The 25,371-nt window shown below is 45.0% G+C and overlaps 4 protein-coding genes across 4 annotated transcripts; 1 reads left to right on the top strand and 3 right to left on the bottom strand.

Annotated features, from left to right (window-relative positions):
- The first annotated feature begins 41 nt into the window (after positions 1–41).
- pfdn1 (prefoldin subunit 1) lies at positions 42–1,605 on the top strand. Its single transcript, XM_080484064.1, has 4 exons — positions 42–98; positions 1,077–1,243; positions 1,320–1,404; positions 1,477–1,605. Exons 1-4 carry the CDS (start codon positions 66–68, stop codon positions 1,558–1,560), a joined length of 369 nt encoding a protein of 122 aa, XP_080340190.1. The 5' UTR covers positions 42–65; the 3' UTR covers positions 1,561–1,605.
- Positions 1,597–6,508, bottom strand: ttc1 (tetratricopeptide repeat domain 1; the record flags this gene model as incomplete). The annotated part of the gene is made up of 8 exons (XM_080483429.1): positions 1,597–1,907; positions 1,985–2,039; positions 2,432–2,580; positions 2,652–2,688; positions 3,082–3,194; positions 3,274–3,334; positions 3,444–3,930; positions 6,423–6,508. 8 exons carry the CDS (start codon positions 6,506–6,508, stop codon positions 1,771–1,773), a joined length of 1,125 nt encoding a protein of 374 aa, XP_080339555.1. The 3' UTR covers positions 1,597–1,770.
- A 1,960-nt stretch (positions 6,509–8,468) lies between these two features.
- LOC308122302 (UDP-glucuronosyltransferase 2A2-like) lies at positions 8,469–13,346 on the bottom strand. The gene is made up of 2 exons (XM_080484050.1): positions 12,969–13,346; positions 8,469–11,152 (listed from the first exon to the last, which is right to left on the bottom strand). Exons 1-2 carry the CDS (start codon positions 12,969–12,971, stop codon positions 9,569–9,571), a joined length of 1,587 nt encoding a protein of 528 aa, XP_080340176.1. The 5' UTR covers positions 12,972–13,346; the 3' UTR covers positions 8,469–9,568.
- A 2,513-nt stretch (positions 13,347–15,859) lies between these two features.
- Positions 15,860–24,298, bottom strand: tmprss15 (transmembrane serine protease 15; the record flags this gene model as incomplete). Its single annotated transcript, XM_080483428.1, has 29 exons — positions 15,860–16,346; positions 16,550–16,604; positions 16,712–16,851; positions 16,934–17,029; positions 17,228–17,406; positions 17,676–17,820; positions 17,898–17,969; positions 18,053–18,102; positions 18,827–18,922; positions 19,008–19,131; positions 19,247–19,357; positions 19,422–19,568; positions 19,641–19,766; positions 19,856–19,945; positions 20,980–21,121; positions 21,195–21,345; positions 21,471–21,576; positions 21,791–21,940; positions 22,017–22,157; positions 22,237–22,346; positions 22,438–22,540; positions 22,621–22,740; positions 22,915–23,016; positions 23,094–23,236; positions 23,310–23,377; positions 23,470–23,594; positions 23,709–23,825; positions 23,874–23,893; positions 24,228–24,298. The coding sequence occupies 29 exons, from the start codon at positions 24,296–24,298 to the stop codon at positions 16,237–16,239; spliced, it is 3,210 nt and encodes a 1,069-aa protein (XP_080339554.1). The 3' UTR covers positions 15,860–16,236.
- Positions 24,299–25,371: the final 1,073 nt, after the last annotated feature.

The following is a 25,371-nucleotide window of genomic DNA, read 5'->3' as shown; positions in this document are numbered from 1 at the left end:
CCGTTTCCGGGGTGGGTCGAGGAATCTAGCGCATGCGCGTAGTGAATCAACAGTGTAGCGTGAAGATGGCTGCGCCCGTGGATCTGGAGCTGAAGAAGGTAGAAACACTCAAATGGTTCCCTTTTAACGCGTGGCTTTCATACACGCGTGTTTCTGCGTCACGTCGCTACAGAACGAGCTGAGCTGACGGAGCCGAAGACGATCGCTGAGGCTTGTTGTGAGCCGGTTTAAGCTCGTTCAGGATGTGAGACAGACACGAGGGAGCTGCTATTGATGTTTAATATGATCCAAAAGGGAGCGAAGTACCACACACACGCCCTCACAAACCTGACGGGAAACATCTCAAATCCTCGAACCGAAGAGAAACTATGGTTTATTAATGAGTGAGACCTCCTGTCTGGGAGGGCGTTGTTGTAGTTGCAGGTGTTTTCATTTAGGAATCAGGCTGAAATATTTGCTGGTGTTTGTGTCCGTATTTCTCTTTAATTCTGAGTGAATCCTTCTGCCTGTTCAGGTATTGTCTGCTGGTTTTTCTTTAAAGTAGTGAGACCTCTTCTCACCGTCTGTTCCTCACGTTTGTTCTTTAAAACAATTTTTTTTACCCTTTTTTTTTTTTAAATAACGGTTTGATTCGTCTGTGCAGGCTTGTTTTTAATCATAGTGGGCATGTTCAGATTGGCATTAAAGTGTGTTTTGGGTGATACGCTCACAAGTGGCAAGCCCTAAAGACAATGGTGAACAAGCACCTAACCACTTCCCGGCGTGGTCAGGGAGCATCTGACCAGAGAGGCTTTGTAGTGTGAACAGTCATGTGTCCTGGGACGGTGGCGTCGCAGAAAAATACCTTGCACGTAAACATCTTGATCGTTGGTCTGAGCTTTAGTGGACAGTGGACACTGTCCCGTGGAAGCTGTAGGACTCATAATGGCACTTCGAGCCATTTCACCATTTAGTGGAAGTGACGTACAGGTAGTACCGCAATCCAATCTCAAGTGGTTAGTCCCAAACGCATGATTTGGACCTCCTGCCTGTGCAGGTGTATTTTTTAATCAGAGTGAGACCTCCTGTCTGTGCAGGCCTTCTCTGAGCTGCAGGTGAAGATGGTGGACACGCAGCAGAAGGTGAAGTTGGCCAACCTGCAGATCGATCAGCTGACCCGCGTTCAGAAGTACGCCAAGCTGACTCACGCCGAGATCACCACGGTGCCAGACAACACGCGGCTCTACGAGGGCGTCGGACGCATGTGAGTTCCCCCAACCGTTTGAAGGTGACGTCGCCGTGACATCATCAAGGGTGTGACAAGACGCCGTTTGTTTCAGGTTCATCCTTCAGTCCCGAGAGGAGATCAACAACCAGCTGACCGACAAACAGAAGACGGCGAATGAGAAGATCAAAGAGCTGGAGGTACACACACACACACGTACACACACGTACACACACACACAGCGTCCTAATACTCGTTCTATGTCTTTGCAGCAGAAGAAAGTTTACCTTGAACGTAGTGTGAAAGAAGCGGAGGACAACATCAGAGAGATGCTGCTGTCCAGGAGGGCTCAATAACGTTTGTTCATTTGTGTGTTTAAATATTAAAATACTGAAGCGTCACACCGAGTCCTGATTTTATTTCACATAGTCTGAGGAGTGAGAATCACACCGACGGAATACATGACCGCACTCGGAGAACCGACCGCATGTTCTCCGGTTACCACGGTGAGGGAAATGTCCACATCTACTTATTTACAAATCCACACAAGCGTCGTCGCCGTGGCATCATCTGTTGTTGTTGTTGGGGTTCTGGACGAAGTTGATGGAGTAGGAGCCGCTGGCCGAGTCCTGGTTCACCTGGAAGTTGTTGGTGGAAAGTCCGAACGGCCTCAGGACCATGTTCCCAAGATCCTTCAGTTTACCTGCAGGTCAAAAGGTCATCAAGTCACCCACCGACCGCCGGACGCTGAGTCATGCTGCGTTCAAGTGCAATACGTACTCATCATTTCCTCCTTTAGCTTCTCGTTCCGCTCCTGGATCTGCTGAGGCAGCCGCTGCGACAAAGACGAGGCCCCGTTAGCGCGTCAACGTTTCAGAGAAAACAGAAAACTTTTGTGTTTTGGAGGAAATGTTTACAACTTTGCTCAGAGCCACTAAAAACCACGTCTTGCGCACCGCATTCAAATGTCTGTGTTCTCTAATTGTTAATGTTTATAGCTGCATGCGTGTGTGGTTTCATTACAGAACAACAGCGGCAACTAGTGGCCCAACATGAAAAGTCGTTCACACGGGATTGGCAGAAACGCTGAAATCACATGTCGTTTTCAAAAAGAGTTGACCTGCAAATGCTAAACTTTTCCGAAACGAAAATACCAAAACAGTTTCAAGACTTCTACGGTTGCCAGAACAGCCGGCGCATGGTTTGTCCCGTGGTCAGTGAACTCACCATGCAGGCCTGTCTGGCTCCGGCGTGGCTCGGGTCTCGCTCCAGAACCTTCTTGTAGTCCTCCAAGGCCTCGTCCAGCTTGTCCGTCTGCTCGTAAAGCTCCGCCCTCCTCAGCAGCGCCCGCAGGTATTCTGGATTGAGGTCTATTGCTACGGAAACGAAGAGGACCGTCAGTAAGCGGGTCGGTTCAACCAGAAGCAGATGTGACGCGACGACTCACCCCTGCTGCAGTCCGAGATCGCAGTGTCCTTCAGATCCTGGAAGAGAGACAGTTAGCATCAGTGTTAGCATCCAGCTAACCTACCGGCGCCATGGCGACCGCTGACGAGGTCCTTATATAGTACTCACAAACAAATTGGGGTGAAATTGATGGAAAACATGAAAAGTTGATGCTCCAGTCATAATAAATATTGAGAGTAAATCATTTAAGCCGCAGCAGGTCACTGCAGCTGCAGTCCCCCAGTGTCCAGCAGACGGTCACTAATGATTCCGCCACCAAAGTACTGAAACCTCGTACAGCTGGACATTCAGAAGTTTAGAGACGGTCTCACTAAGTTCGCCTGTAAAGGTTAAAGTGCATTTTAAGTTTGTCCTGAAATTTCACCCGAACTTTCAGTGAGTAGAGTTCGTCCACACTGTGTCGACGTTACCAGGTGTCCTCTGGCAGCGGCCCGGTTGGAGAACAGGATGGCTCGTTCTTTGCAAAAACAAACTGGACACAACGCGAGCGCCTCCGTGTAGCTCCGCTCAGCCTCCGCCCACTCTGCAGAGACACAACTGCATTACTACCACACGGCTCCAGGGACCGGTCAGCGTCCTGGTTCACCACCGTCGGGACTCACCTCCTGCTTTGAACAGACTGTTTCCGGCCTCCTTCAGCGTGAGGCTTTCTTGCCGTCGACTCTGAAACACAAACCTGCAGGTTTACGCGAGACTGAGAGGACTGAGATTTCCTGCAGCGTGTCTGTCACCTGAACGCCTCTCACTCATACAACAAGTAAACAGGAGTCACCTCTTTCTCCTCCTCCGTCAGATCTTTCTCCACCTCTCTCAGGTAGTCGTCATCAAACTCGACTCCTGGGCTGACCTCCGCTTTCAACTCCAAGTCCGAGTCCTGCTCCTCCTCCTGTAGCCGGTGGACCTCCTCCTCCTCATCCTCCTCGCCTGCTTCATCACTGCATTCTTTCCTCCTGCCAGACTCAGTTCTGTCGTGTTGAGTGTCTCCAGCTTCAGGACGCACCAGGTCCTCCTCCTGCTCCTGCTGGAACCTATGGCTCTGCGCCTCCTCCTCCTGCTCCTCCTCCTCTTGTCCTGCCGTGTCACTGCAATCCGGCCCCCCGTCAGACCCGGTTCTGTCGTGTTGCTTCTCTCCGGCTTCAGGAGCCACCAGGTCCTCCCGGCAGTCGTAGAAGTCCTCCACCTCCTGCTCCTCCACCTCCTCCTGAGGGGGTTTTCCAGCTGCGGTGCAGCAGGTCTGTCCGCCTCCTCCGCCGCTCATCCTGAAATGACACACAGAGTTACAGAAGCAGACGCAGCTCTCGCTGCTCATGCAATCAGCCGACGTTCCCCTGGAGGAAGAGTCGAACCAGTGAGACGTTTCAGAGACGAAGCTTTTCTGTTTCAAAACCCTGAAGTGTGTAATCCTGCTGGGTATCGACCCGATACCAAGTACACACAGGGCCAGCATCGCCAATACTGAGCCAATAACAATGGTTTTAAATATTCAAGGAGTCATTCTGATTTTTCTTTTGGTTTAATAATTAGTTGAACCGAGATCAGAATTTGGGTAAAGTTTATAGGTTAACAGAAAGTACATCATCGTAATAATAAAAAACTTGTCCAAACAACAGTAACAAAACCTTCGTCCCCCTTACCTTGTAATGATTGTTTTCTTCAACAAAGTTTACAAAACTATCACTCCAGAACAAAAGTATTTCAGATGGAGCTCAGGATGGAGCCGTGTGCATGCATACAGGAGAGAAACTGAAACTAAGCATTGAGCTCATTGCACGGTCATCATGCGGTAGTTTCCCCAAACAGAAGTCCTGGATACTCTCAGGAACCGCAACCACCTTCAAACCAGGGTACGACTCCCACCACAGCTCTGCTGGAGCTGACCGGAGGAGAGGCACCATCAGGACTGAGGCAGCATGAGAATAAACTCGAAATCATCTCACGAAGGAAAACACAAACAAGCTGTGGCAGGAGATAAAGCAACTGAGAAACTACCCGGACTGATAAAGCCCTGCCACACACACACACACACACACACGATCATTTAGCACGACAGGCCACATTTTCAATGTTATAAAGCATTCTGCATCGTAACCACATGTCTTTTCTTAAAAAAAACCAAACCAGGTGAAGGTGTGTTGTTAATTTACTGTGTTGTGGTGACTTTAAAAGGGACATCTGAATAGTCCCTCCTTTCTCTTGTTAACAGATTCACTTATACATCCTGTAAAAATGGGTTTCTTGGAATGCAGTCAGTAAAAAACAAAAATAAAATCAAAACAGAAAAGAAAGAGACACACACACACACAAAAAGAAGAAAAAGAAGCAAACCAAGGGCTTTCTTTCTAGATTGTAATTATTATTCAAATTGAATAGTATTGCACGTTAACTCTTCTTTTTTTTAGGGCTTCATTGAAGAAGAGAAACTCCTTATGAAATACATAAAACCTGGGATATACCATCATGCTTTTGCATTTGTGTACGTAAAACTTTCAGAGGATGAGAATGTTGTTAATGAAGAAATCACAATCTTTGTTTTCTGAAACAAAACCATCAATAATATGTTTTGGAATAAAGGATTTAAGTAGAATATTGGTATGAAGCCAATCATGTATATCAGCCCAAAATGCTTCTGAGTACATAAATAAAGAACAGATGAACTGTAGTTTCTATACCTCCACAGAACACACACTCATTCGTGTCAAATCCAAATCCAAGGATACATCTCATTCAACATTTTTAAATGCAATTCTTTAGTTTTGGGAGTGACGGGGTATTCTAAATACTTTGAGCGCAGAGAATGTATGACGTCCTCAGAGAAAACCTGAGCAACGGAGTTACGGAATGACAACACGGGATATGAAATCTGATTAAACATTCTCATTATTTCGTTAGGAATTTGGTTTGATATGAAGTCACAGCTGCTCACGAGAAGATGAGGAAGACAAAGAGTGAGACTCGTGGAATTTGAACATGTGCCTCTTATTAGACCTAATAAAGTGGCAGGAGTCGCTTTTGTTATAGAAATTAACTTGTGACTAATATTCAAATTATGTTTCAAACAAAAGTTTTCATTGGACATCACATATTCTTCATCGTCAATAAAGTGAATCACAGACCAAATGTTTTTTTATCCATCAATTCCTTATTGTACAATGATTTGTTATTAATCACAATATATCTGTTGTTCAATATCAGTGTATTGTGTGGGGTAAAATTATGATTGTATAGCATTTTCCAGTATAAAAGAACTTGTTGGTGAAAAGGAGATAGTTTATGAGGTAGTCTTTGAATAGTGAAATCACATTTAAGTAAAAAGTCGATACCTGGACTATTCGGATGTTCCCGAACTGTGTTAAAACCTCCTTCCTCAGTGGAAGTGAATGCAGCAGAGGAGAGGACGGTCCTCATCCAATATGGCGGACAGGCTGGTACGTGTGGTCCAGCAGTCAGTGCGAAGTGTCTGAATCTGAGAAGCACGGAGGAGCCCCGCGGACTCAGTTCAGCAGACTTCAAGAAAACATGCTCCCACGCCAGGAGGGGCGACTTTATCGCGAGGACGGAAACACGAGTTGTTAAATCTCAAGTCAGAACTTCTGAAGGCTGCTACATGCTAACAGCTAACCTATCAGCTCGGGATCGTAAACATGACGTCACTGCCACCCAGCCGGTCCCGTCATACCCGGTTAGCATGAAGTAGATACAAAAAGAACACAAACTAATGCGCCAACAAATAAAGAAAGCTGGTTCTTCTTACCTGGAAATACCGGCGAGCGAGCAGACTACTCCTTCTGACGTCACAGCATCTTCTTCTTCTGCTTTTTCAGCATGATGCGACTCCATAGCGCCCCGTGTGTGTGAGAGTGTGTATGTTTTTGTGCGTGCGCGCGCGCGCGTATTGTGTTTTACCTATCATATATCACATATCATAACATTCCATTATTGTTTAGCCCACTCACAATATTACAATAAGCCAAAACTATGTGTCCTGTATCAAACCTACATGACGTTTGCAGGAAAAGGATGAAACGCAGTCCAACACACATTTATCGTTTCTTTGCACGTATGTTTCGTATCACAACAGAGTCAAGGATTGTCTAAAGTGAAGGTAAACAATTTCCTTTTCTAGAAAACATCAACCTGCACTAATAAGAAAGAAATTGTAGGTGAACTTATATGGATATGTTAGAGAACGATTCCTTGGAGGTTATTCCAATTCACCTGAAGGTTTGTGTGGTGATAGAAACGACATTGATGAACAAAGGTTACTTAAATCATTGCAGAATATCTCAGGGCGTTTGACGTTTCGCCTCGAAACAGGAAGTGCAGTGTAAAATGCTTGCACGTGGTCAGATCAGCCTCAAAGTTGACAGATAAGCGCCCGCCCCTCATCACAGCTCCATCACAATGATGTGACCGTCAGCTATAGCGCCACCTGCTGTAAACAGGAAGTACGGCCTACATAACCTGTCCATTGTCCAACTGACCCCAAATGTCCACAAGCCTCATTAGATGACACGCATACGCCGACCGACAGTCTCAGGCGGCGTAGCGAGGACCCATTCAAGGCTTTGGCGAAGACTTCAACTTGTCCATGAAGCTCAATCAGCTGAACCGTTCACTATTTCACTAATGGTTAAGGCAGTAACCTCTTGGTAGACGGATAAAAGACAAAATGACAAACAACTTAGTGTTGGGTATACAGAGGTTATCACATTCTTTGTTAATATATAGTATATATGTATAAAAACATTTTCCCTGTGAATTAATTGAACAACTTGGAAATTGTGATAACATGATATTGCATAGAAATTAGGGACGTCCCGATCACACTTTTTTGCCCCTGATACCGATCCGATTTTTCAGAAATGAGTATCGGCCGATACCGATACTTTCCCGATCCGACACTCACATTGCTATTGCAAATAAAGCAAATCAAAGCAAAAAATAATCTATTACCAGGGAATATACAACAATTGTTCAAAAAATCATGAAGAGTCTTACAATCTAAGGAGGAAATGTAACTTTAAACAACCAAGATTTCGCACGACCAAAAAACGGTTTTGTCTATCAGTGTGCGGGGTGAGACTACTGAACGGGTTTAGTATGGAATTGAAGCAATGTCCAAATATGAGAATGTTTAAAATGCTATATAAAAATATGATTTTCAAAAGGTACGAGGAAGAAGAAGGTGTGGCCAATCACGAGGCTATTTTTAGGGGCAAATGTCCAGTAATTTCTTTTGGTTATTTATATTGTTCGTTTCTTTCCTTGCACTGTGGGCTTGTGTGGGTACAGGTGTTTATGTCTCTCTGTAGATATGTAGGAACTGGATGTGTATGTATATATATTCTATGTGCTGCACAGGACGTGTGTGTGTGTGTGTGTGTGTGTGTGTGTGTGTGTGTGTGTGTGTGTGTGTGTGTGTGTGTGTGTGTGTAAGAGATGGAAGGAAGTAATTATATTATTTACTTGTGACAAGGGGTGAGAGTAAATAAGTTTTTACTTCTCCTTTTCGAATACTCATCTGACGATGTTTTACTTGATTTATTTTATATTATTATTACTGTTATTTATTTATTTATTTGAGAGGAAAACTTTGTTGTTAATTTTCTTTTCTTTTTTTTTCTTATTGTTTTCGTACCTTATTCGAAATAAACATTTCAATCAAAGATACTCAATAGTCTATTTTTGGAGCAACTAAGATGTCTGAAGCTAAAAGCACTATTGGCAGAAGCTTTGTTTACCTAGAAATTATTGTAAAACTCACTTATTGAATCAAAATTCTTCTCAGAATGACTTAAGAACTTATTTAAACTTTATTCAGTCATAACAACAACAAAAAACAATTACACTCTGCAGTCTTGTATCTCTTATTTATGTTAACCTAAACAAGTTCACCTGGATCTTGTGGCAAATAAAAAAAAATAAAAAATGAAACCCAGTGAATCAGTTTGACTAACATATAAACTATAAAAAACCACAACATAAACAGTATTCAGTAAAACCAATCAGAAGAACCCAATTCCCAATGGCCTTTGGGGGCGCTGTGACTCACCAAACACAACAAAAACGTAGAAGAAGACAGACCACATAGAAATTTAGAAGTAGACTTCTGCACAGAAACACATAAACCACGATATATAACTCTAGTTTTATAGGTCTATGGCCCCGCTCCGCCTGCTTCTAGCTTCTGCAGCTCGACCGGAGCTTCTAGTCCCTGATTGTTGTGGTTATTAGGTGATGTTGTGGACCGCGGTGGGGGGAGGAGGGGGGCAATTACGTCATCTCTTTTTCCACGGATGATCGTCTTTGCTGAGCGTACTCCGCCTCATGTTTACTTTTTAGATGTCTTATCAAATTAGTTGTGTTAAACGAAGCTCTGGCGCTCCACCTCTCGGGACCGTGGAGAAGCAAATAGTACAACTGGCGGCTGGACTGGTTTCATTGTCAACCTTAAAATACCTCCAGACTGCTGACATTTTATCCACTCAATGGCTTTAGGCTGTTAACGGCAGTTTACGGCAGGTCGCAAACGGGGCTCGCTTTACGGCAGCTGATGTGAAAAAGTTTTTTTTTTTTTTTTTTTTTAGATCGGCAGGGTGATCGGATGCATTTGCCGATTCCGATCACTGACAAATCACCAATATCGGCCCCGATCCGATATCTACCGATTGGATCGGGGCTTTTCATCCCTAATAGAAATATTTATGAAGTCTACTCCACAAATGATCTAAATAATGTTTTTAAACAATTTTTTATGCATATCTTTGATCTGCTAGTAAAGTTATGTTAACGAGAGTTTGTAAAAAGTTTTGCTTGAAAATAGTAAAAAAAAAATAAATAATCTGAAACTTAAATTGACGGAAGGTTCGGAGCCTGCATCCTGTGTACCCATGAATCTTAGTCACGTTTTGCTTTACGTTTACACACGGCGGTAGACAAACACCTGAGCGAGATGAAAACAGTGAAGAGCGCGAGGACGAGCGCTCCAATCAGGAACAGAGCGACGTCCACAGAGTAGTAGGAGTACCAGGGCATCCTGTACCACTGAGCTTTCAGGTGAGCGGCACCTTTGTGCCTCATGACAAACTCTATCCAGAAGAGGGCGCTATCCATCGGCGCCATTGGCTGATCCCTGTGCAGCCTGGAGAGCCTCTGCATGCTGGTCCTGTAGGAGGGGACAGTCAGGACTTCCCGAACGGCCTTCAAGAAGTTGTCATCTTTGTCCATTGTAGCGACTGAAAGGATCTTAGCAGCCCCTCTGTCTTCCAGACGCAGCAGGTTGTCATACTGGTCAAAGAACAGAGGGATACCCACAACCGGGACCCCGTGATAAATCGCTTCTTGGACACCATTTGTCCCTCCGTGAGCCACAAACAGTTTGATCTTAGGATGTCCCAAAAGGTCATTCTGTGGCATCCAGTCCACCAGTAAAGTGTTGTTACCTAGAGTGTCTGGTTTCTCACCTTTATACCTCCAGATGACTTGCTGAGGCAGTTTGGCAAAAGTTGCGGCGATATAATTTGCCAGATCAGCGGGAAGTTCAGTTACAAAAGTCCCCAGAGACATGATGATGAATCCGTGATCCGCAGCACTCCGCACAAAGTCCTCCAGGTGTTGGGGCAGAGGTTTGGCGGGTTTACACTGGAACCCCCCCATGTACACAACATTCGGCATGGTGGGACGTGGATACTCAAAGACAAAGTCCATTCTCATCAGCCAAATGTCTGCATCAATCATTAACTGCAGGTAGTCACAGTCAGGCCCAAGATATTTCTCACATATCCTCTGATATATGCCCCCGTTCACCCAGTTATTTTGTATTCCACTCATTATGTAGAAAAGCATGTTTTGAACCCTCTGGAGAAAAGTCATCTTGTCAGTGTTGCCCGTTCCTGTTATCGGGATATAGGACACAGGTGAAGGGGCAATAGCAAGATGAGCCTCGATAGCTACTAACCAGCGCACGTTATAAACTAAGGGAAGGTTGAAATATTTGGCCACGATGGCTGCACCACCCCAGCAGGGATCACCGAGGACAAGATCAAATTTGCTGTCTTTGATTTGTGTTATTAACTCTGTGTCACCGAGCAATGTCGACGGTAACTCAACCGTCAATTCATGAATTTCGACAAATGTGCCGATCATGCCAATAGCCATGCGGAGGAAATCTATCAAAGAAATGTCCCCACGTTGAAATTTAAGGTTCTCCAACCCAATTTTTGTGATGAACGTCTGATCCACGCTTCTCTTCACTGGGACTGTGATGGTTCTGTAGTAGGACGATTTCTCCCGGATGTACCAGCTGGCGTTGGAGCGTACGATGGTCAGGCTGTGTCCTCTGGAGTGCAAGGCCTGAAGCAGGATGTCCATGTTAATCCAGTGACTGCCGTCAGCGGGAAGGACCAGGATGTTTCCACCGTCACACACTCTGGGAGCCAGAATGAGCAGCAGCAGAGCACTGCAGCACCACATCAGCCTCATCTGAAATGAAAACGCGTTGCAGTCAGTAGACTGAAGTAGGGCTGGGCCATTTGCCCCCCCCCCCCCCCCCCCCCCAAAAAAAAAGAATCTATGTATATTTTTGAATATTTGTGTTTCGATTTTTTTCCTCAATGCACTTAAAAATTACTGCCGACGTCAGATATATTAAATAACAAAATAAAACGTAAATGAGGCTCAGTCCAATTTCAACAAATTCAGGCTTTAACCAAGTTTAGGCAAAAGTGCAACAGCAACTACAAAAACCCACCAGGGAAGGTAGAACGGAACGCGAAGAACTGCGGTGGGAAAAAAAACTGGAATTTGCAAAACTAAAAATAGTTTTTAGCTGCAAAATGTGTTCGTTTTGAGTCGACACTCATTCTAATGGAACGAAGGCAAACGATTCCACAGACGGGCTGAAGCCACAGGAAAGGCCCGGTCACCTCTATCCTTCAGTCTGGATCGTGGAACATCAAGGACCATCTGATTTGCTGACCTCAGCGATAAAACAGGAGTAAAAAACATGTAATAGCTCGGATAAATTAGAAGGTGCCAACCCGATTAAATACCTTGAAAACCAATAATCAAATCTTAACAACAACTCAGAGAGACAGGAAGTCAGTGGAGTGAGGCGAACGCTCACTTCTCGGTCCCTGTTAAAAGTCAGGCAGCAGCATGTGCGACTCTCAAAGCCGCCGTGGGCGAGAGAGAACTTTACTTTGACCAACAGCCTCGACTGAAAGAAACCAGTTTCTAAAAACAAATTGATTTGTCAGTCAAGTTTTAAATCCACTATCAAGAATTCACCCCCAGAGTTTTAGAAAAGGGTGGTAGTGCATCTGCCTATAAGCAATGACCTCCGTTTTTGATTCATTGAGGCAGAGAAAATTAATTTCCAGCCAAGATTTTAGATCCTCTAAGCAGTTGAGCAGAAGCTGTGACGAACCTGCAGATTCAGGTCCAACTGGGAGGCAGAGCTGCACATCGTCACTGAAACAGTGAAGGGAGATATTAGGTTTATTTTGTTAAATGGACCCCAGGGGTAGGATGTCTAAAGAAAAAGGTAAAGGGCCTAAAATAGATCCCTGTGGGACCCCGCAGGAAAGTGGAGCAGCGATGGAGGAGAAATCATGGAGCTGAACAGAAACGCTTCTATCTTTCAGGTATGACTTTACACGTTTAAGAGATGAGCCTTTAATGCCCACACAGAGGTTCAAGACCAGATAGTAGAATGTTGTGATTAACTGTAAGAAAGACAACGGTCACATCTAAAAGTACTAAAACAACTGAGTGTCCTGCATCAGCAGTTAAAATAAGGTTGTTAAAAACTCTTAAAAGGGCAGTTTCCGCTCTGTGACGGGGCTTAAATCCAGACTGAAACTTTTCATAAATACTAAAATCATCCAAAAAAAAAGAAGTTTGCAATTGATTAAAAACTGGCATGTTCAACATTGTTGTCTATGAATAAAAACAAACAAAAAAATTATAATAATTAAACAAAATCAATTAAATAAATTAAACGAATTAGTGATAAATAAATAAATAAATAAATAAATAAATAAATAAATAAATAAATAATAGTCCTGAAACACCCTGTTTGCAGATACTTTGTTTTGGTTTAGTTCTTCCACTTTTACTTTGTCCTTCGGTTTACCATCACGTCCAGTTTAGCTTTTCTTATTTCAAGCTGCTGTTCTGACATTAAAATAACCTCATTAAAATTTAAAAAAAAGAAAAAGCCAGTTATCTTTCTCACGTGTGTCCAGTCGGTTCAACCCGAATAGAAGAACAAGCATCCGTCAACACTTGGACTCACCATCGCCTGACTTCTGTGTCCTCATCAAAAAGTGACTTGGAGTTGGTGATATGTAAATTCTAGGACCTCTTGCGTTACTGTTCACTATGGAACGGCCGCGTCCCTCCGTGCTCTTTGACCCTGCAGGGAGGAGATCATATGACTGCGATCACAGTTTCATTCGAGTGATGACTGACTGATCGCATTAGAAGCGTGTCTGCGCACGAGATCGAAACTTTTTCAGGTTGATTTGAAATCTAGGAGAGCCTCGGCAGCACCACGAGCACGCGCCGGAGAACTGGAACCATCCAACCCCTGTGATATCTGATGAAGAAAGAGTGGAACTCGAACATTTCCTCGTCCTTGTTGTTTGCGGGACACAGCTGATCTTCAGGTTGCGGCGTTGCCAGGTTGGGAGGGTGCGTTGCCAGATCCAGCAAGAGAAACAAGCAACAGAAAGTAATAAAAGTTGTTCTTTTTGCGGATTTTTTTGTGTTGTGGTTAGTACAGACACTACTGAGTACAATCAGTGATGAAATGTGCAAAAATAATAATAAAAAAATCATGTTATTTGGTACGGAAGCCCTAATAGGCCATGGGTAACTTTTTTTTTTCCTCTCCCCGTTTTTCCGTGATAACGAGATAATTTCAGTGGTTTTCTCGAGATCGTGAGTTAATTTTCTCGAGAAAACGGGTTTTAGGGCCACTGAAGAAAAAAAAAATTCGGAGGTTAAAAAAAGAACAAACCTTTGTGGCCTCATAAAAAGTCGAAAATCAAAGTCGAGATTTTTTTTTTTTTTCACGGAGAGACGTCTATCCATCCCTCATCATTTGTCTGTAGATGTGAATTCACATTAAATCACTTAATTGTGACTATATCGGGTTGCTTACTGCTTATGGACATGTGATTTTAAACAGGATTTCCTTGATTAATAAGAACACATTTAAATAAGCAGCCTGGGAAGGAACCAGGCAGCAGGCTGCTCTGTCTCTTCTACTCCTGATACTGATGATAACTGCACCGTGTTTATGAGCTGGCGTGTGGATGGACGGACTTTTTTTTTTCCACCGTGAAAAAGAAAGAATCTCGACTTTGATTTTCGACTTTTTCTGAAGAGCATGAAGGTTTTTTTGTTTTTTTTAGCCTCCGAATTTTTATTTTTTTTCTTCAGTGGCCATAAAACTCTTCCGTAGTTTTCCCGAGATAACGAGAAAAGAATTACAACTTTTTTTTTGTCTCTTCAGCCAGACCAAGACGTGACAAGCTGCCACTGCTGACAGACCGGGTGAGTTCAGCCTTACCCATGGCTGGTCAGGCTCAGGGTGAGGAAATTGAGAACGTTCATAAAAGTAAGTTTCTTGGTGTTATAACTTGATGATAAAATAAAAAGGAAATCTCACATAAAACACTTTCAAAACAAAATACCGAGAAGCATTTCAGTAATCAATAAAGTAAAAATACATCCTGGACCACAAATCACTTCACATATTACAGTATATTGATGACTGGTGTTACCATCTCTAAATGACCGTGCAGAGGTTTGGGGCAACACTTAGAAATGTTTGCTACAGCTACTATCAATTTTACAAAAAGGAGCCATCAGGATAATTCATGAAACCGAGTTTAGAGATCATACAAATTCACTTTTCTTAAAATCAAAAATACCAAAATTCCACCAACTTTCTAAACTTTTTTAAAACCTTAACAGAGATGGTGTTACAACTGGAGAGAGGATGTAAAGTTAAAACGCAGCAGATTTCGGATAACACTGAAGTCCTTTTGTCTTTCTATATGTGGAGTGAGATTGTGGAACGGATTGGAGGATGGAGCTACAGGCAGTGTCCAAACACCACCCAATTCAAAAACAATACCCCCCCCCCCTAAAAAAAGTTTCTCGTTAAGTAGAGGGAGGAAGAGGAGCAGTGACACTGGTGTAACAACCCAGTCTCACAGCAGTTCGTCAAATGGTCACGAACTTTAATCTATTTTTTGTGTTCTCTGACACATTTCATGTTACATATAAAGACTTTCAAACTAATACACTTCAATTGGACTGACCTCTCTATCAGAAAGTACACAAGCTGTGATGGTTTTGTCTTTTTTTTAAACAATCAGAGCCCTTAAACTAGCGGCTAAAATAATGGAGCGTTGGTCACCTGTTGCTGTATTTCCTAGGATATATGTGTAACAAAACGGGGGAAAACAGTCTAGATTAGAGTATTTATGAAATAAAATAAGAGGTAATGTGACTTATTTTAATCTCTCTCTCTCTCTCTCTCTCTCTCTCTCTCTCTCTCTCTCTCTCTCTCTCTCTCTCTCTCTCTCTCTCTCTCTCTCTCTCTCTCTCTCTCTCTCTCTCTATTGACATTTGATTGTGTGAATGATCAGCCAAACCAATTTGAATCACTCAAGTATCAAAATGTTTCAAAAGGCTTTTTTTAAAACCTTCTTGCTGTGTTGTAACTTTTTAATTTCTTATTCTTTAGATATTTTAACTTTTCTACGTATGGGGAAATTTCTTTTAATTCTTCCGCCTATAACCTCTTGAAAACCATCACCGATGCAAACGATTCAACTTTAAAAACATTCAACTTTTTAAACTTCTTCATTTAAATTTTTTTTTTAAATCTTTCAAAATTATGTTTAACGCCAAAATGGATGGGAAAACCCTTCATCTTACCTTTAAACTCCCTCAATGTTGAACCACTACAGGTTCGCCATACTTCCAGTTAGAGACTACATTTAACTTTGAAAAAATCGGAGTCCCGCAAGGAGCAAGGAGCGAATAAAAGCTGCTTGCAGCTTGAGTTTTATTATTATTTTTCTGCCGTTTTTGTTGTTGTCATAGTCCCGCACTGTTGGGGGCACGGACACAAAAATCTCATTAAAAACATGTGCAACGTTCGGGAATAGGTTGCTACAACTTTTATTAACAATTCGGGCAAAAAACAAACCAAACAAATAATGCAAATAACTGTGGAAAAATGTCCCATACAAAGGGACCAGGAGACGCTGAGATCAAAGGTGAAGCAGGCACACAACTCTGGAATTTTGTAGTTGATTAACTGAAATATTAAAATTCAAGAAAACAAGAACATATATATATATATATATATATATATATATATATATATATATGTGTGTGTGTGTGTTTTTTAATGTCACTGTCAAGCTCAAATATTATAATACAACTGATGGATTGTTTTTTTTAATTGACCAAAAATTGATACGCATCACAAAGTGTTGTGAGGAGGCGAAAGAGGAACGAGAAGAGGAAGAGTATGGGCATTAGGAGGAGGAGCGTCTGGTCTGGGTGATCCAGGTGCTGAAGGCGGAGACTCGGGCGTAGACGGAGGGTCTCTCAGGATGCCCACATCCGATCCCGAAGGATGTGACACCTGTCGGGAACCAATCAGAGGACAGCCTTTTTATTTTTAGCCGCCTCCTGCTTTTTAATGAGTGAGTCTGTGGATGTCAGTGTGTGTGTGTGTGTGTGTGTGTGTGTGTGTGTGTGTGTGTGTGTGTGTGTGTGTGTGTGTGTGTGTGTGTGTGTGTGTGTGTGTGTGTGTGTGTGTGTGTGTGTGTGTGTGTGTGGACTGACCAATCACAGTCCAGCTTCCATCGTCCAGACACATGAGCGGACCGCCAGAGTCCCCCTGGTAACCAAAAGGAAAGTTTAGGAGTCTTCAGGTGAGTCCAAATCCGTTCAACGTGATTGTCGGGGAATCCAGGTGAGTCTGGGAGGGTCCCAGTGAGGGATTACCTGACAGGTATCAATCCCTCCTTCATTGTATCCGGCACACAGCATGCCAGAGGTGATGGTGTACTCAGGTAGCTTGTTCTGACACAGAGTCTGATTCACCAGAGGAACCACAGCCTCCTGGAGGATGTCTGGACGGTCACCTGAGACAGACACAGGTGAGACACACACAGGTGAGACAGTCAGACGAGACAGAGGCAGGTGAAAGACGTCGTCTTGCTTTACCTCCCTCAGCATCTCTTCCCCAACCAGCGACGAAACACTCTGTTCCTGCAGGTGAACTTTGACCTTCAGTTGGTAAACACACTGGCTGGACCCACTCTGAAACACACACACACACACACACACACACACACACACACACACACACACACACACACACACACACACACACACACACACACACACACACACACACACACACACACACACACACACACACACACACACACACACACACACATTTAGTCACAAAGATTTTAAACGTCGTCATCAGACTTGTCTTGGACAGTTACTGACGGGTGAAGTTGACGGGCTCCTGCAGGTGCATCAAGGCGATGTCGGCGTGTTTGCTCATCCTGTTGTAGTTCTCGTTGATGACGATGCGATCGACTCGTCTGGTCTGAACCTCTTCCGGGTTTATGTCACTCTGAGCAAGAAGTCCGAGGTAAGCCGTCCAGAACTCCAGCTGGTTCTTTCTAGAGAGACGTTTCAGTATGATACCAGTGGTACTCTTTGCATTCTATGCTCTACAGCTCTACGATCACCTGCCGCTCAATTCTCGCTCTATGATGACCTCTACCAGTATCATCACTCTACATTCTGAACCTCCTCTTCAATGTAAAGCTAACTTGTAGATTCAGGAACATCCGATTATACTAGATTGTAAAAAAAAAAAAAAAAAAAGCTGTGGCCCAGGACTCCGAGAAGTTCCAAGTTGTTCACAACAAGAGGCATGACCTCTCACCCGTAGACACAGTGTGCCGCCGTCAGCAGCCAATCACGGGCGATAAGCGAGGCCCCACACACAGGATTGTTCTTCCAATGCAGTGACGCAATCCATGGCCATTTCCCCTTCACCGAATCTGTCCCGCCCACCACCAGGCCCGTACCTGACAGGTAAGAGCAACCAGGACCAGGTCAGTATCAGGTCGCGCTCGGTCTCCAGGGAAGAAGAGGAAGTACCGACCTGTATCAGATCGACTGTCGTCCAGTAGTTCCGACTGAACCGTGATATTTGTGACCTGGCGGACTCCACAAGCTGAAACAGAGAGATTCGTTCACATCTCAGATCCTGAAACACCAGGAAACATCGAGGTCACTATGATGTTGTTGTGTACTCACGCAGGTAGGAGCAGGTCAGGTGAGTCACTTGGTTGCTGCTGCAGATTTCACTGTAAATGTCACAAATGAATAAACATGGAAGTTGTCTGAAAAAAGACTCATGTATTTGTTTTGTTTTTTATGTAATTTGGTGGGAGGAATCCTTGGAACCATTGCTTCTGTATCTAGTCGTTGTTTCTCAGTCCGTTTCTTGATTCAGGTCCTGGTCCGGGTTCCTTTGTCAGAACCAGTCCATGTTTTATTTTGATCCTGTTTTATCGTAATTCAGGATCTGGTTTTTATTTCCGCTTGTAGTTGTGCATTTTTACTTTGGTTCTTGTTTCCTGATCTACTTATTGGTTCTGGTGCTTGTTTCTGGATAAGGTTTCGAGTCACTTCCTGGTTCTTGGTTCAGATCCTGAGTCTTGTTTCTGGTTTTCGTGTCAAGATCAGTCCATAGTTTGGTTTCAATGTGGTCTTTTGACCATAGTTCGGGATCTGGTTGTTGTTCATGTTTTTGTTCCTGATTCTTGTTTCCGGATCTAATTTTAAATCAAGATGGGCCTCTGGTTCTGAATTTGGGTCTTTGTTCTACATCTTGAATCTACTGGTTCTTGATTCAGGATTATGTTTGTATTTCTTCTTCTAGTTCTAAATCAAATTTCAGCTTTCAACTTTTGGCTTTATTTTAAAATGCATGTTTCGCCTTCACTCTGTGTTGGAATATTTTAGTTTTAATAGTGATCTGGATCTGGTTTTGATCCTAGCGCAGGTCTTGGTTCTGGTTTTCAGTACCTTGTACTGGTCTCGATGGTTCCGCTGCTGCCGAGTGTGATGTTGACAAACGGTGAGTCTTGAGGTTGAGCCGGCAGAGTCGAGGCGTCTCCAGACCTGCAAGGGAGTCAGAACCACAACCAGGCCTGAGTCTGGATCGCAACACTTCCTGGTTCTGCTCTTGTCAAACAGGCAACGTTACCTGTATCCCAGGTACTGACAGGTGAGGTTGGACAGGTGAGGGGTCCAGGTGTCGGCACAAACGGTGAACAGGTCGGAACCGAGCTGCACCTGAAGGCGGCCTGATCCGCTGCCCTGCAGGTGGACTAGTGCATGCAGGCGTTTTGGTTAGATTCTGAGCAAATCACCGGGCACCTCTGTGGTTGCCGTGGTGACAGACTGTTAGTATGACCACCCCAGGGAGCTCATGTGCTACCTTACCGCAGTTGACCTCGTCGGTGCCGTCCGGGCAGTCGACCACACCGTCACACTGACTGCTGCCATGGATACAGAGTCCGGTCCCACACTGGAACTGGCCAGGGGCGCACGGAGCTGCAAACACACACACACATGATCACGCTGACCAGACACTTGACCGCTCATCAGTCCAGCTCACCTGGTAACCCCAGGCCAATCCCGCAGGTGAAGTTGGCTTTAAAGCCACGATCCGAATGACCAGAGGGATCCGTGAAGAACCACACTGTCATCTGGTTGGTGGTTGAGTAGAAGTCATAGGCGGGGCCATCGCTGCCGGTGAGGATGGCTGAAACAGAGCTGCAATGAGGTCACCTGCACCGGTAACGGGCCAAAGTCCATGAGTGAAACAGCTCTTCACCAAGCAGAGTGGAGTTAGGCCCCGCCCCATCTCGAATTTCCACCATATCGTATGTTATCTCAACATCAACGTCCTCAAAGTGCAGCTGAATATTCTGGCCGACGTCAGCGTGCAGTGTCCATACACCTGCAGCAAGGCATCATGGGTAAAATACAGGTGGTAGGTGTAAACAGGTAAAGACAAGATGAAACAGGGACAGACAAGTGCAGACTCACACTTGAAGTTACTCCCATACGAGTGTGGGTAGTTTGGCGAGTTAAATGTTGAGTTTGTTTCCCAGAGGTCGAAGGGTCCGCCGCAGTCAGCTGGACCAATCAGAGAGAGGGTGGGAGTCAGAATGGATCACAGGTGTGTTCACTTACCTTTGTGAATGGTGTTAAAAACAGTTATGTGTTCCAGAAATGAGCACAATAAAACCAGAACTCTCATGGGGTCTAAGGTCCCATTTACACAACATTTTCAAAAGAAAATGGAAAACTTTTGTTGTGTTTTGAGAGACTGTTTAAATAACAACGGTGCTCAGAATCACTGAAAACGGAACTTTTTGAAAATGGCTACCAAGGTGGAACGTTGACCACCTGTCTCACCCTGTCTTGAGGGTGTGGTCTATGTCATACCATGTTTTGGGCTGTGCTCTCGGGCCGGCTGCAACCTGTGCGATGTCAACAATCTATAAGTTCACAGCGTGTCACACTCTACGACATAATAAACTTTGGGGCACAACATGAATTTTGCACGATGAAAACACAAGCTGAATCGCAGCCTACGATGTATGTGAGTCGACGTGATTGTTTCAAGAATATGATGTCATAAGCATGTGCCAATCATTCATGAAAAAGAAACTGGCGAAGCATGAATGGAGCGTCCGCCATTGTGGCGTTTATGTGTTTGGAGAGAAATCCCCACAAAAGCAGAACAAGGAGAATATGGACGTGGATGTGGCTCGGAAAGAAAGGCCAACTTTGGATGCCAATTTTACAAAGAGAGCTTGAAATAGGTACTAGTGTAGAGCTTATCAGGACATCATTTCATGCTGTATTTCTATTGGTTGGTTAGTTGACGTAGGCCTCAGCAGCGGTCACAATCACCCCAAATTCCTGATGCTGTCAGAATTTTATCGCAGGTTGTCTTTGGTCACAAGACCTCGACAACGGCTGTTCTATCCTCATGATTCTCTCACGATTGTTTGCAGAGAACGAAAATCTCAGTGTGTAGTGGGCATAAGGCTAAGTGTCAAGGAGGGTACGTGGTCAGTGTATGGAGGCGTGGCTTAACTCCTTCTGTGTATGGGGTCATCGTCTGAGGCTTTCCTGGTTTGGGGGCTTTGAACAACTCTTACTTGGTAAAGGTGGCGTTGTTGTTGGAGGCGGTACGGTGGTCGGGTCAGGGGGTGCTGGGCCACAGGGACCAGAGGTCATTGCGATGTCATCCAGAGCGATATCGTTGTACATGCCTCGACTCTTCAGAGCTTCAAACATCACCTGCAGAGGTCAAAGGTCAGCCCCAGACTGATCACCTGAGATGTCACTGTGATGTTATTGTGATGTCACTGACCGTGTCCCCGGAGCTCAGGTTCAGGGTCACCTGGCCGTAGTGCCAGCTGTCGCCGTAGTTACCGCTTCTCTGATACAACACAGAGCTGGGCAGTGACGGCGACCGCAGGAGGACACTGAGCTGATGGACGTCCAGGCCGAACATGTGGAACCTGTTGACATGTAAACGCTTACATGGCTTCATCCATTGACACTATGTTTACATGTTCCTTTTTACATGGGTTTTTTTTCGGGAGGGGGGGGTTAGTGTGGTTTGCATATTTATGTCAGTATGTACCAGAAGCTGAGACACATTGGCTCAGTGGACGTAGTCAGAGGAATGCTTTGGATCCAGAAACTCTTCAACAAGCTTCCAGGACTGATCGGGGTCACCAGGTAGAAACCTGAGAGTCAGCAAGTCACAGGAAATCATCAAATATCTTCCAATAATCAAAGAAAATACACACACACACACACACACACACACACACACACACACACACACACACACACACACACACACACACACACACACACACACACACACACACACACACACACACACACACACACACACACACACACACAGGGAGAGAGACTGACTGTCTGGTGACCCACCTGAGCTGTTTCCCAGTGTGTGGTCAACACTCGGCCCAGTGGACGGAGGAAATAAGGGACCCCGGATTCGAATCCAGTCATTACTGTCGTCCTGCGGTTGCCTCCAGAAACACATGCCTTGCTCAAAAGTGCAGGTCAGCTTCTCCTGGTCTTAACAGAAAAGCAGGCCGTGAGTCAAAAATCCCCCCAAAAAACAGCCCACTCCTCCTCCCTCCTCCCTCCTTACTGGACAGGTTGGTGGTGTCGGTGGCGGTGTATGAGGCATTGAAGGCTGATGTGGCAAAATCATCCAGTGCATTGAATTCCACCGTGGATCGATCTGTGAGCAGCCACACGACGCCGGGAGACTCGAACCCTGAGAAGTGAGCTGTCAAGCACAGGGAGACGTCCAAGGGGTCAGCTCAGGTGTGTTCATCATGTCCGACTCCGTCTCTCCTGCAGCTCACCTGCAAGCTGCTTGTCTGCTCCAACACCCTCGTATAATCTCAAAGATCTGGAACCGCCGTCGGCTTCGAACTGGTGGACGTTGACCTTGAGGGATTGACCGCTGTCCACTCTGCAACCACACAAACAACACTTCATACAATGAAAGTACTAACTTACAGTGTGTTACAGTGTGCGTCATTGTGTGTTTCAGTGTGTGTTACCTGATAATCCACCTACAGGTGTTTCCGCTCAGAGTTTCGGGGTTTGGTGATCCGAACGAGCCGCTTGGTCCTCTCAGCTCAAACTGTCCATCACACAATGTTCCTATGGAAGCCAAAGGAGGAGTGCTGAGACAGGTAGAGACTGCAGCACCAGACACAGACAGGTACAGACTGAATACAAACCACAGCGAGCAGCAGTTTCATCAGAGGCATCTGGACAGTCAGAAACTCCGTCACAGAGTCGAGAGGTTGTCACACATGTCACGCCATCAGCACAAGGGGAGAAATTAGGACGACACGCTACTGAAGACAAAGACACACACACACACACACACACACACACACACACACACACACACACACACACACACACACACACACACACACACACACACACACACACACACACACACACACACACATGCAGCCGTTAAGAAAACCAAGACACCAGCGTTGACACACCTGGACGAGTCTCACCTGTTGTTGTGCTGCTGGTCGCTGTAGGGGTCGTCACTCGAGGTGTCGTCACCTGGGGGGTCTGGGGGGTTGTCACCTGAGGTGGTGCCACCTGGGATGGGTCTGCAGAAAGCTTGGGTGGTTGAGTGACCTCACCTTGACCCCACAATAACCTCACAATGACCTCACAGTGACCTCACCTGTGATCTGAATGCTGTCCCTGTCGATAACCAATCCGCTGCCACCAGCTTGCTGAAGCCCCGCCCCCAGTTGCTGCTCCACCTCCCTCTCATCAACCAGGTGAACAAACCAGAGGTCAAGGGTCACTGCTATGCTGCCTTTACTGGATGTCAGAAACCAAAATCAGTTTATCGGACATCATCAGTCAATCAGTGATGTCACACGATGCCACTGACCTGAACTCTCGGACCTGACAGGACTTGTACACCAAACTGAGTTCACTGAAACCAAACGCCGCAGATACCTGCGGCCCAACCAGAAGTCAGACTGTGATCAGGTGTTATTCTAGAGAGTGAAAGTTCCTGCCCGATGTTCCATTTCCTGGGTGGAGCTCACCAGAGTCTGTACGTCGAAGGCCAGAGATTTGAAGTCTGGACTGCTGGAGTTTGTCAGCTGCTCGGTGAACTCAGCCCCCTCAGAGATGATCATCCCAGCTCTCAGCTGTGTCGGCTCGACTACACCTGGACACACAACCACAGACAAAACACACAAACGTGACAGACAATGAATCTTCAGTGGATTGAGTTTTTGCACGCACAAACACACGCACGCGATGTGACTGGCTGTGAGTTTACCTTCAGGCTGAAGGTTGATCCACAAAACAACGATGAGTCCGACACAGCAGAGCAGAAGAATCAACGAGATGAAGATGAGGAGGAACTCCAGAGAGGACAGACGAGGCTTCATCTTTACTGCTTCACAAACACACAACTAGTATTCAACACAAACAGTACACAAACATAACCAGTACACAACATACCTAGTACACAAACACAACACAACTACCACACAACAAAAACCACACTCTTTCAACACACAGCTGTGTGTATGAGTGTGTTATTTTTGCTCTTCCTACCTGTTGTTTGTCTTCCTGCTGACAGTGTTTGTGTCTCTCTTCGGTCAGCTCACTTTTTAAATGAAAATCACTTCTTATCAATATCAGTAATATTACTGTTTCTGAGATAAACTCAACCAATCAGCTGCTAACTCAACAGTAATGATTTAATGATTTATGACATTTGAACACTCACCCATAAGGGCGTGTGTGTGTGTGTGTGTGTGTGTGTGTTTTGTGTTGGTTCCACAGTTGTTGCCTGATGCCATCCAGTAGGTTCTTCTCCACCTCCATCTCCACCTCCAGCTCCAGCCACCGGCCCACTGTCATCTTGCTCTAAAACATTGTTATAAACGTCATAAAACGTATTAGTTTATATCAAATCACATGTATGGTCCCTGTGTGACATGCAGATGGCGCCATCAGCGCACACAGTGGATGATGTGATTGTTTACGTCCTAGTTAATAGTGGAGTTAATAACAAGAGGAGCTGAACTGCTTCAAACAAACACAGGAATCACAGTCAAGCCAACCGGCAGCATCAAATGGAGCAGAGGAACCTGCTCAGGACGAACCAGCAGGAGAACCTGAAGGCATGTCTGGTACCTGAAGGACTGTCAAACCAGCCTTCAGGGTTTAATTATTGAGATGTCCTGGACACACTGCTCCACCCTGTATGAAGCCTGATCGGTCCGCAGAAAGGCCACGAGCAGCCGTCTGGCAGACTTCCAACCAGGAGAGGCAGTGCTTTGAGAAACAGAAGGATTATCATTGAAGGACTTGGACCCACATTCACGCCCACCAGTTCACCAGCAGGCACAACAGTCCAGCAGGGGAGTCATAGCCACAGTCCACCACACCACCACCAAAAAGGCTTCTTTTCATTGACCTTAGTTCAATATTTTATTCAATATATTAAGAATGGCACTTTACAAACCAGCAGCACGTTTTTTTTATTTATGAAAGCAACGTCTATCTTTTTCATGGGTTCATAACTTTTCTACAGATAACAGGAGCAGAATTGTGTGTAACTGTACATTAGTTCTTGCTCCAGTGTTTTAAAGAGGAGATGCCTTTTAACCCAAAATGTGCTGTAACCCAGAGGTATAAAGAAGCGCCACACTTCTTCAGTCCATTTGGGAGTCCCCATGGTAACCATGGTAACATGTGGTGCTCCTCAGACCACCACAGCAGGATGGACTTGGCAGCAGGTCCTGCGCCACCAAAAGGAGGCTACCAGAAGGCATTGCAACCTTCCTTCTACCTGATTTACAACACACTCACTTCTACAGAGCAAGATATTTTGTTTTGGTTGATAATTAATGCATGATGCATAAGCTTCCGTGAATCTTGTGATTGTGAGAAGTGTATAGATTTTTGATGGTTTCATACTCTCATGGGTC

Source organism: Lipophrys pholis (genome assembly GCF_963383615.2).
Source record: "Lipophrys pholis genome assembly, chromosome: 16".
NCBI lineage: Eukaryota > Metazoa > Chordata > Actinopteri > Blenniiformes > Blenniidae > Lipophrys > Lipophrys pholis.
This window is presented reverse-complemented; position numbering and strand designations above follow the sequence as displayed.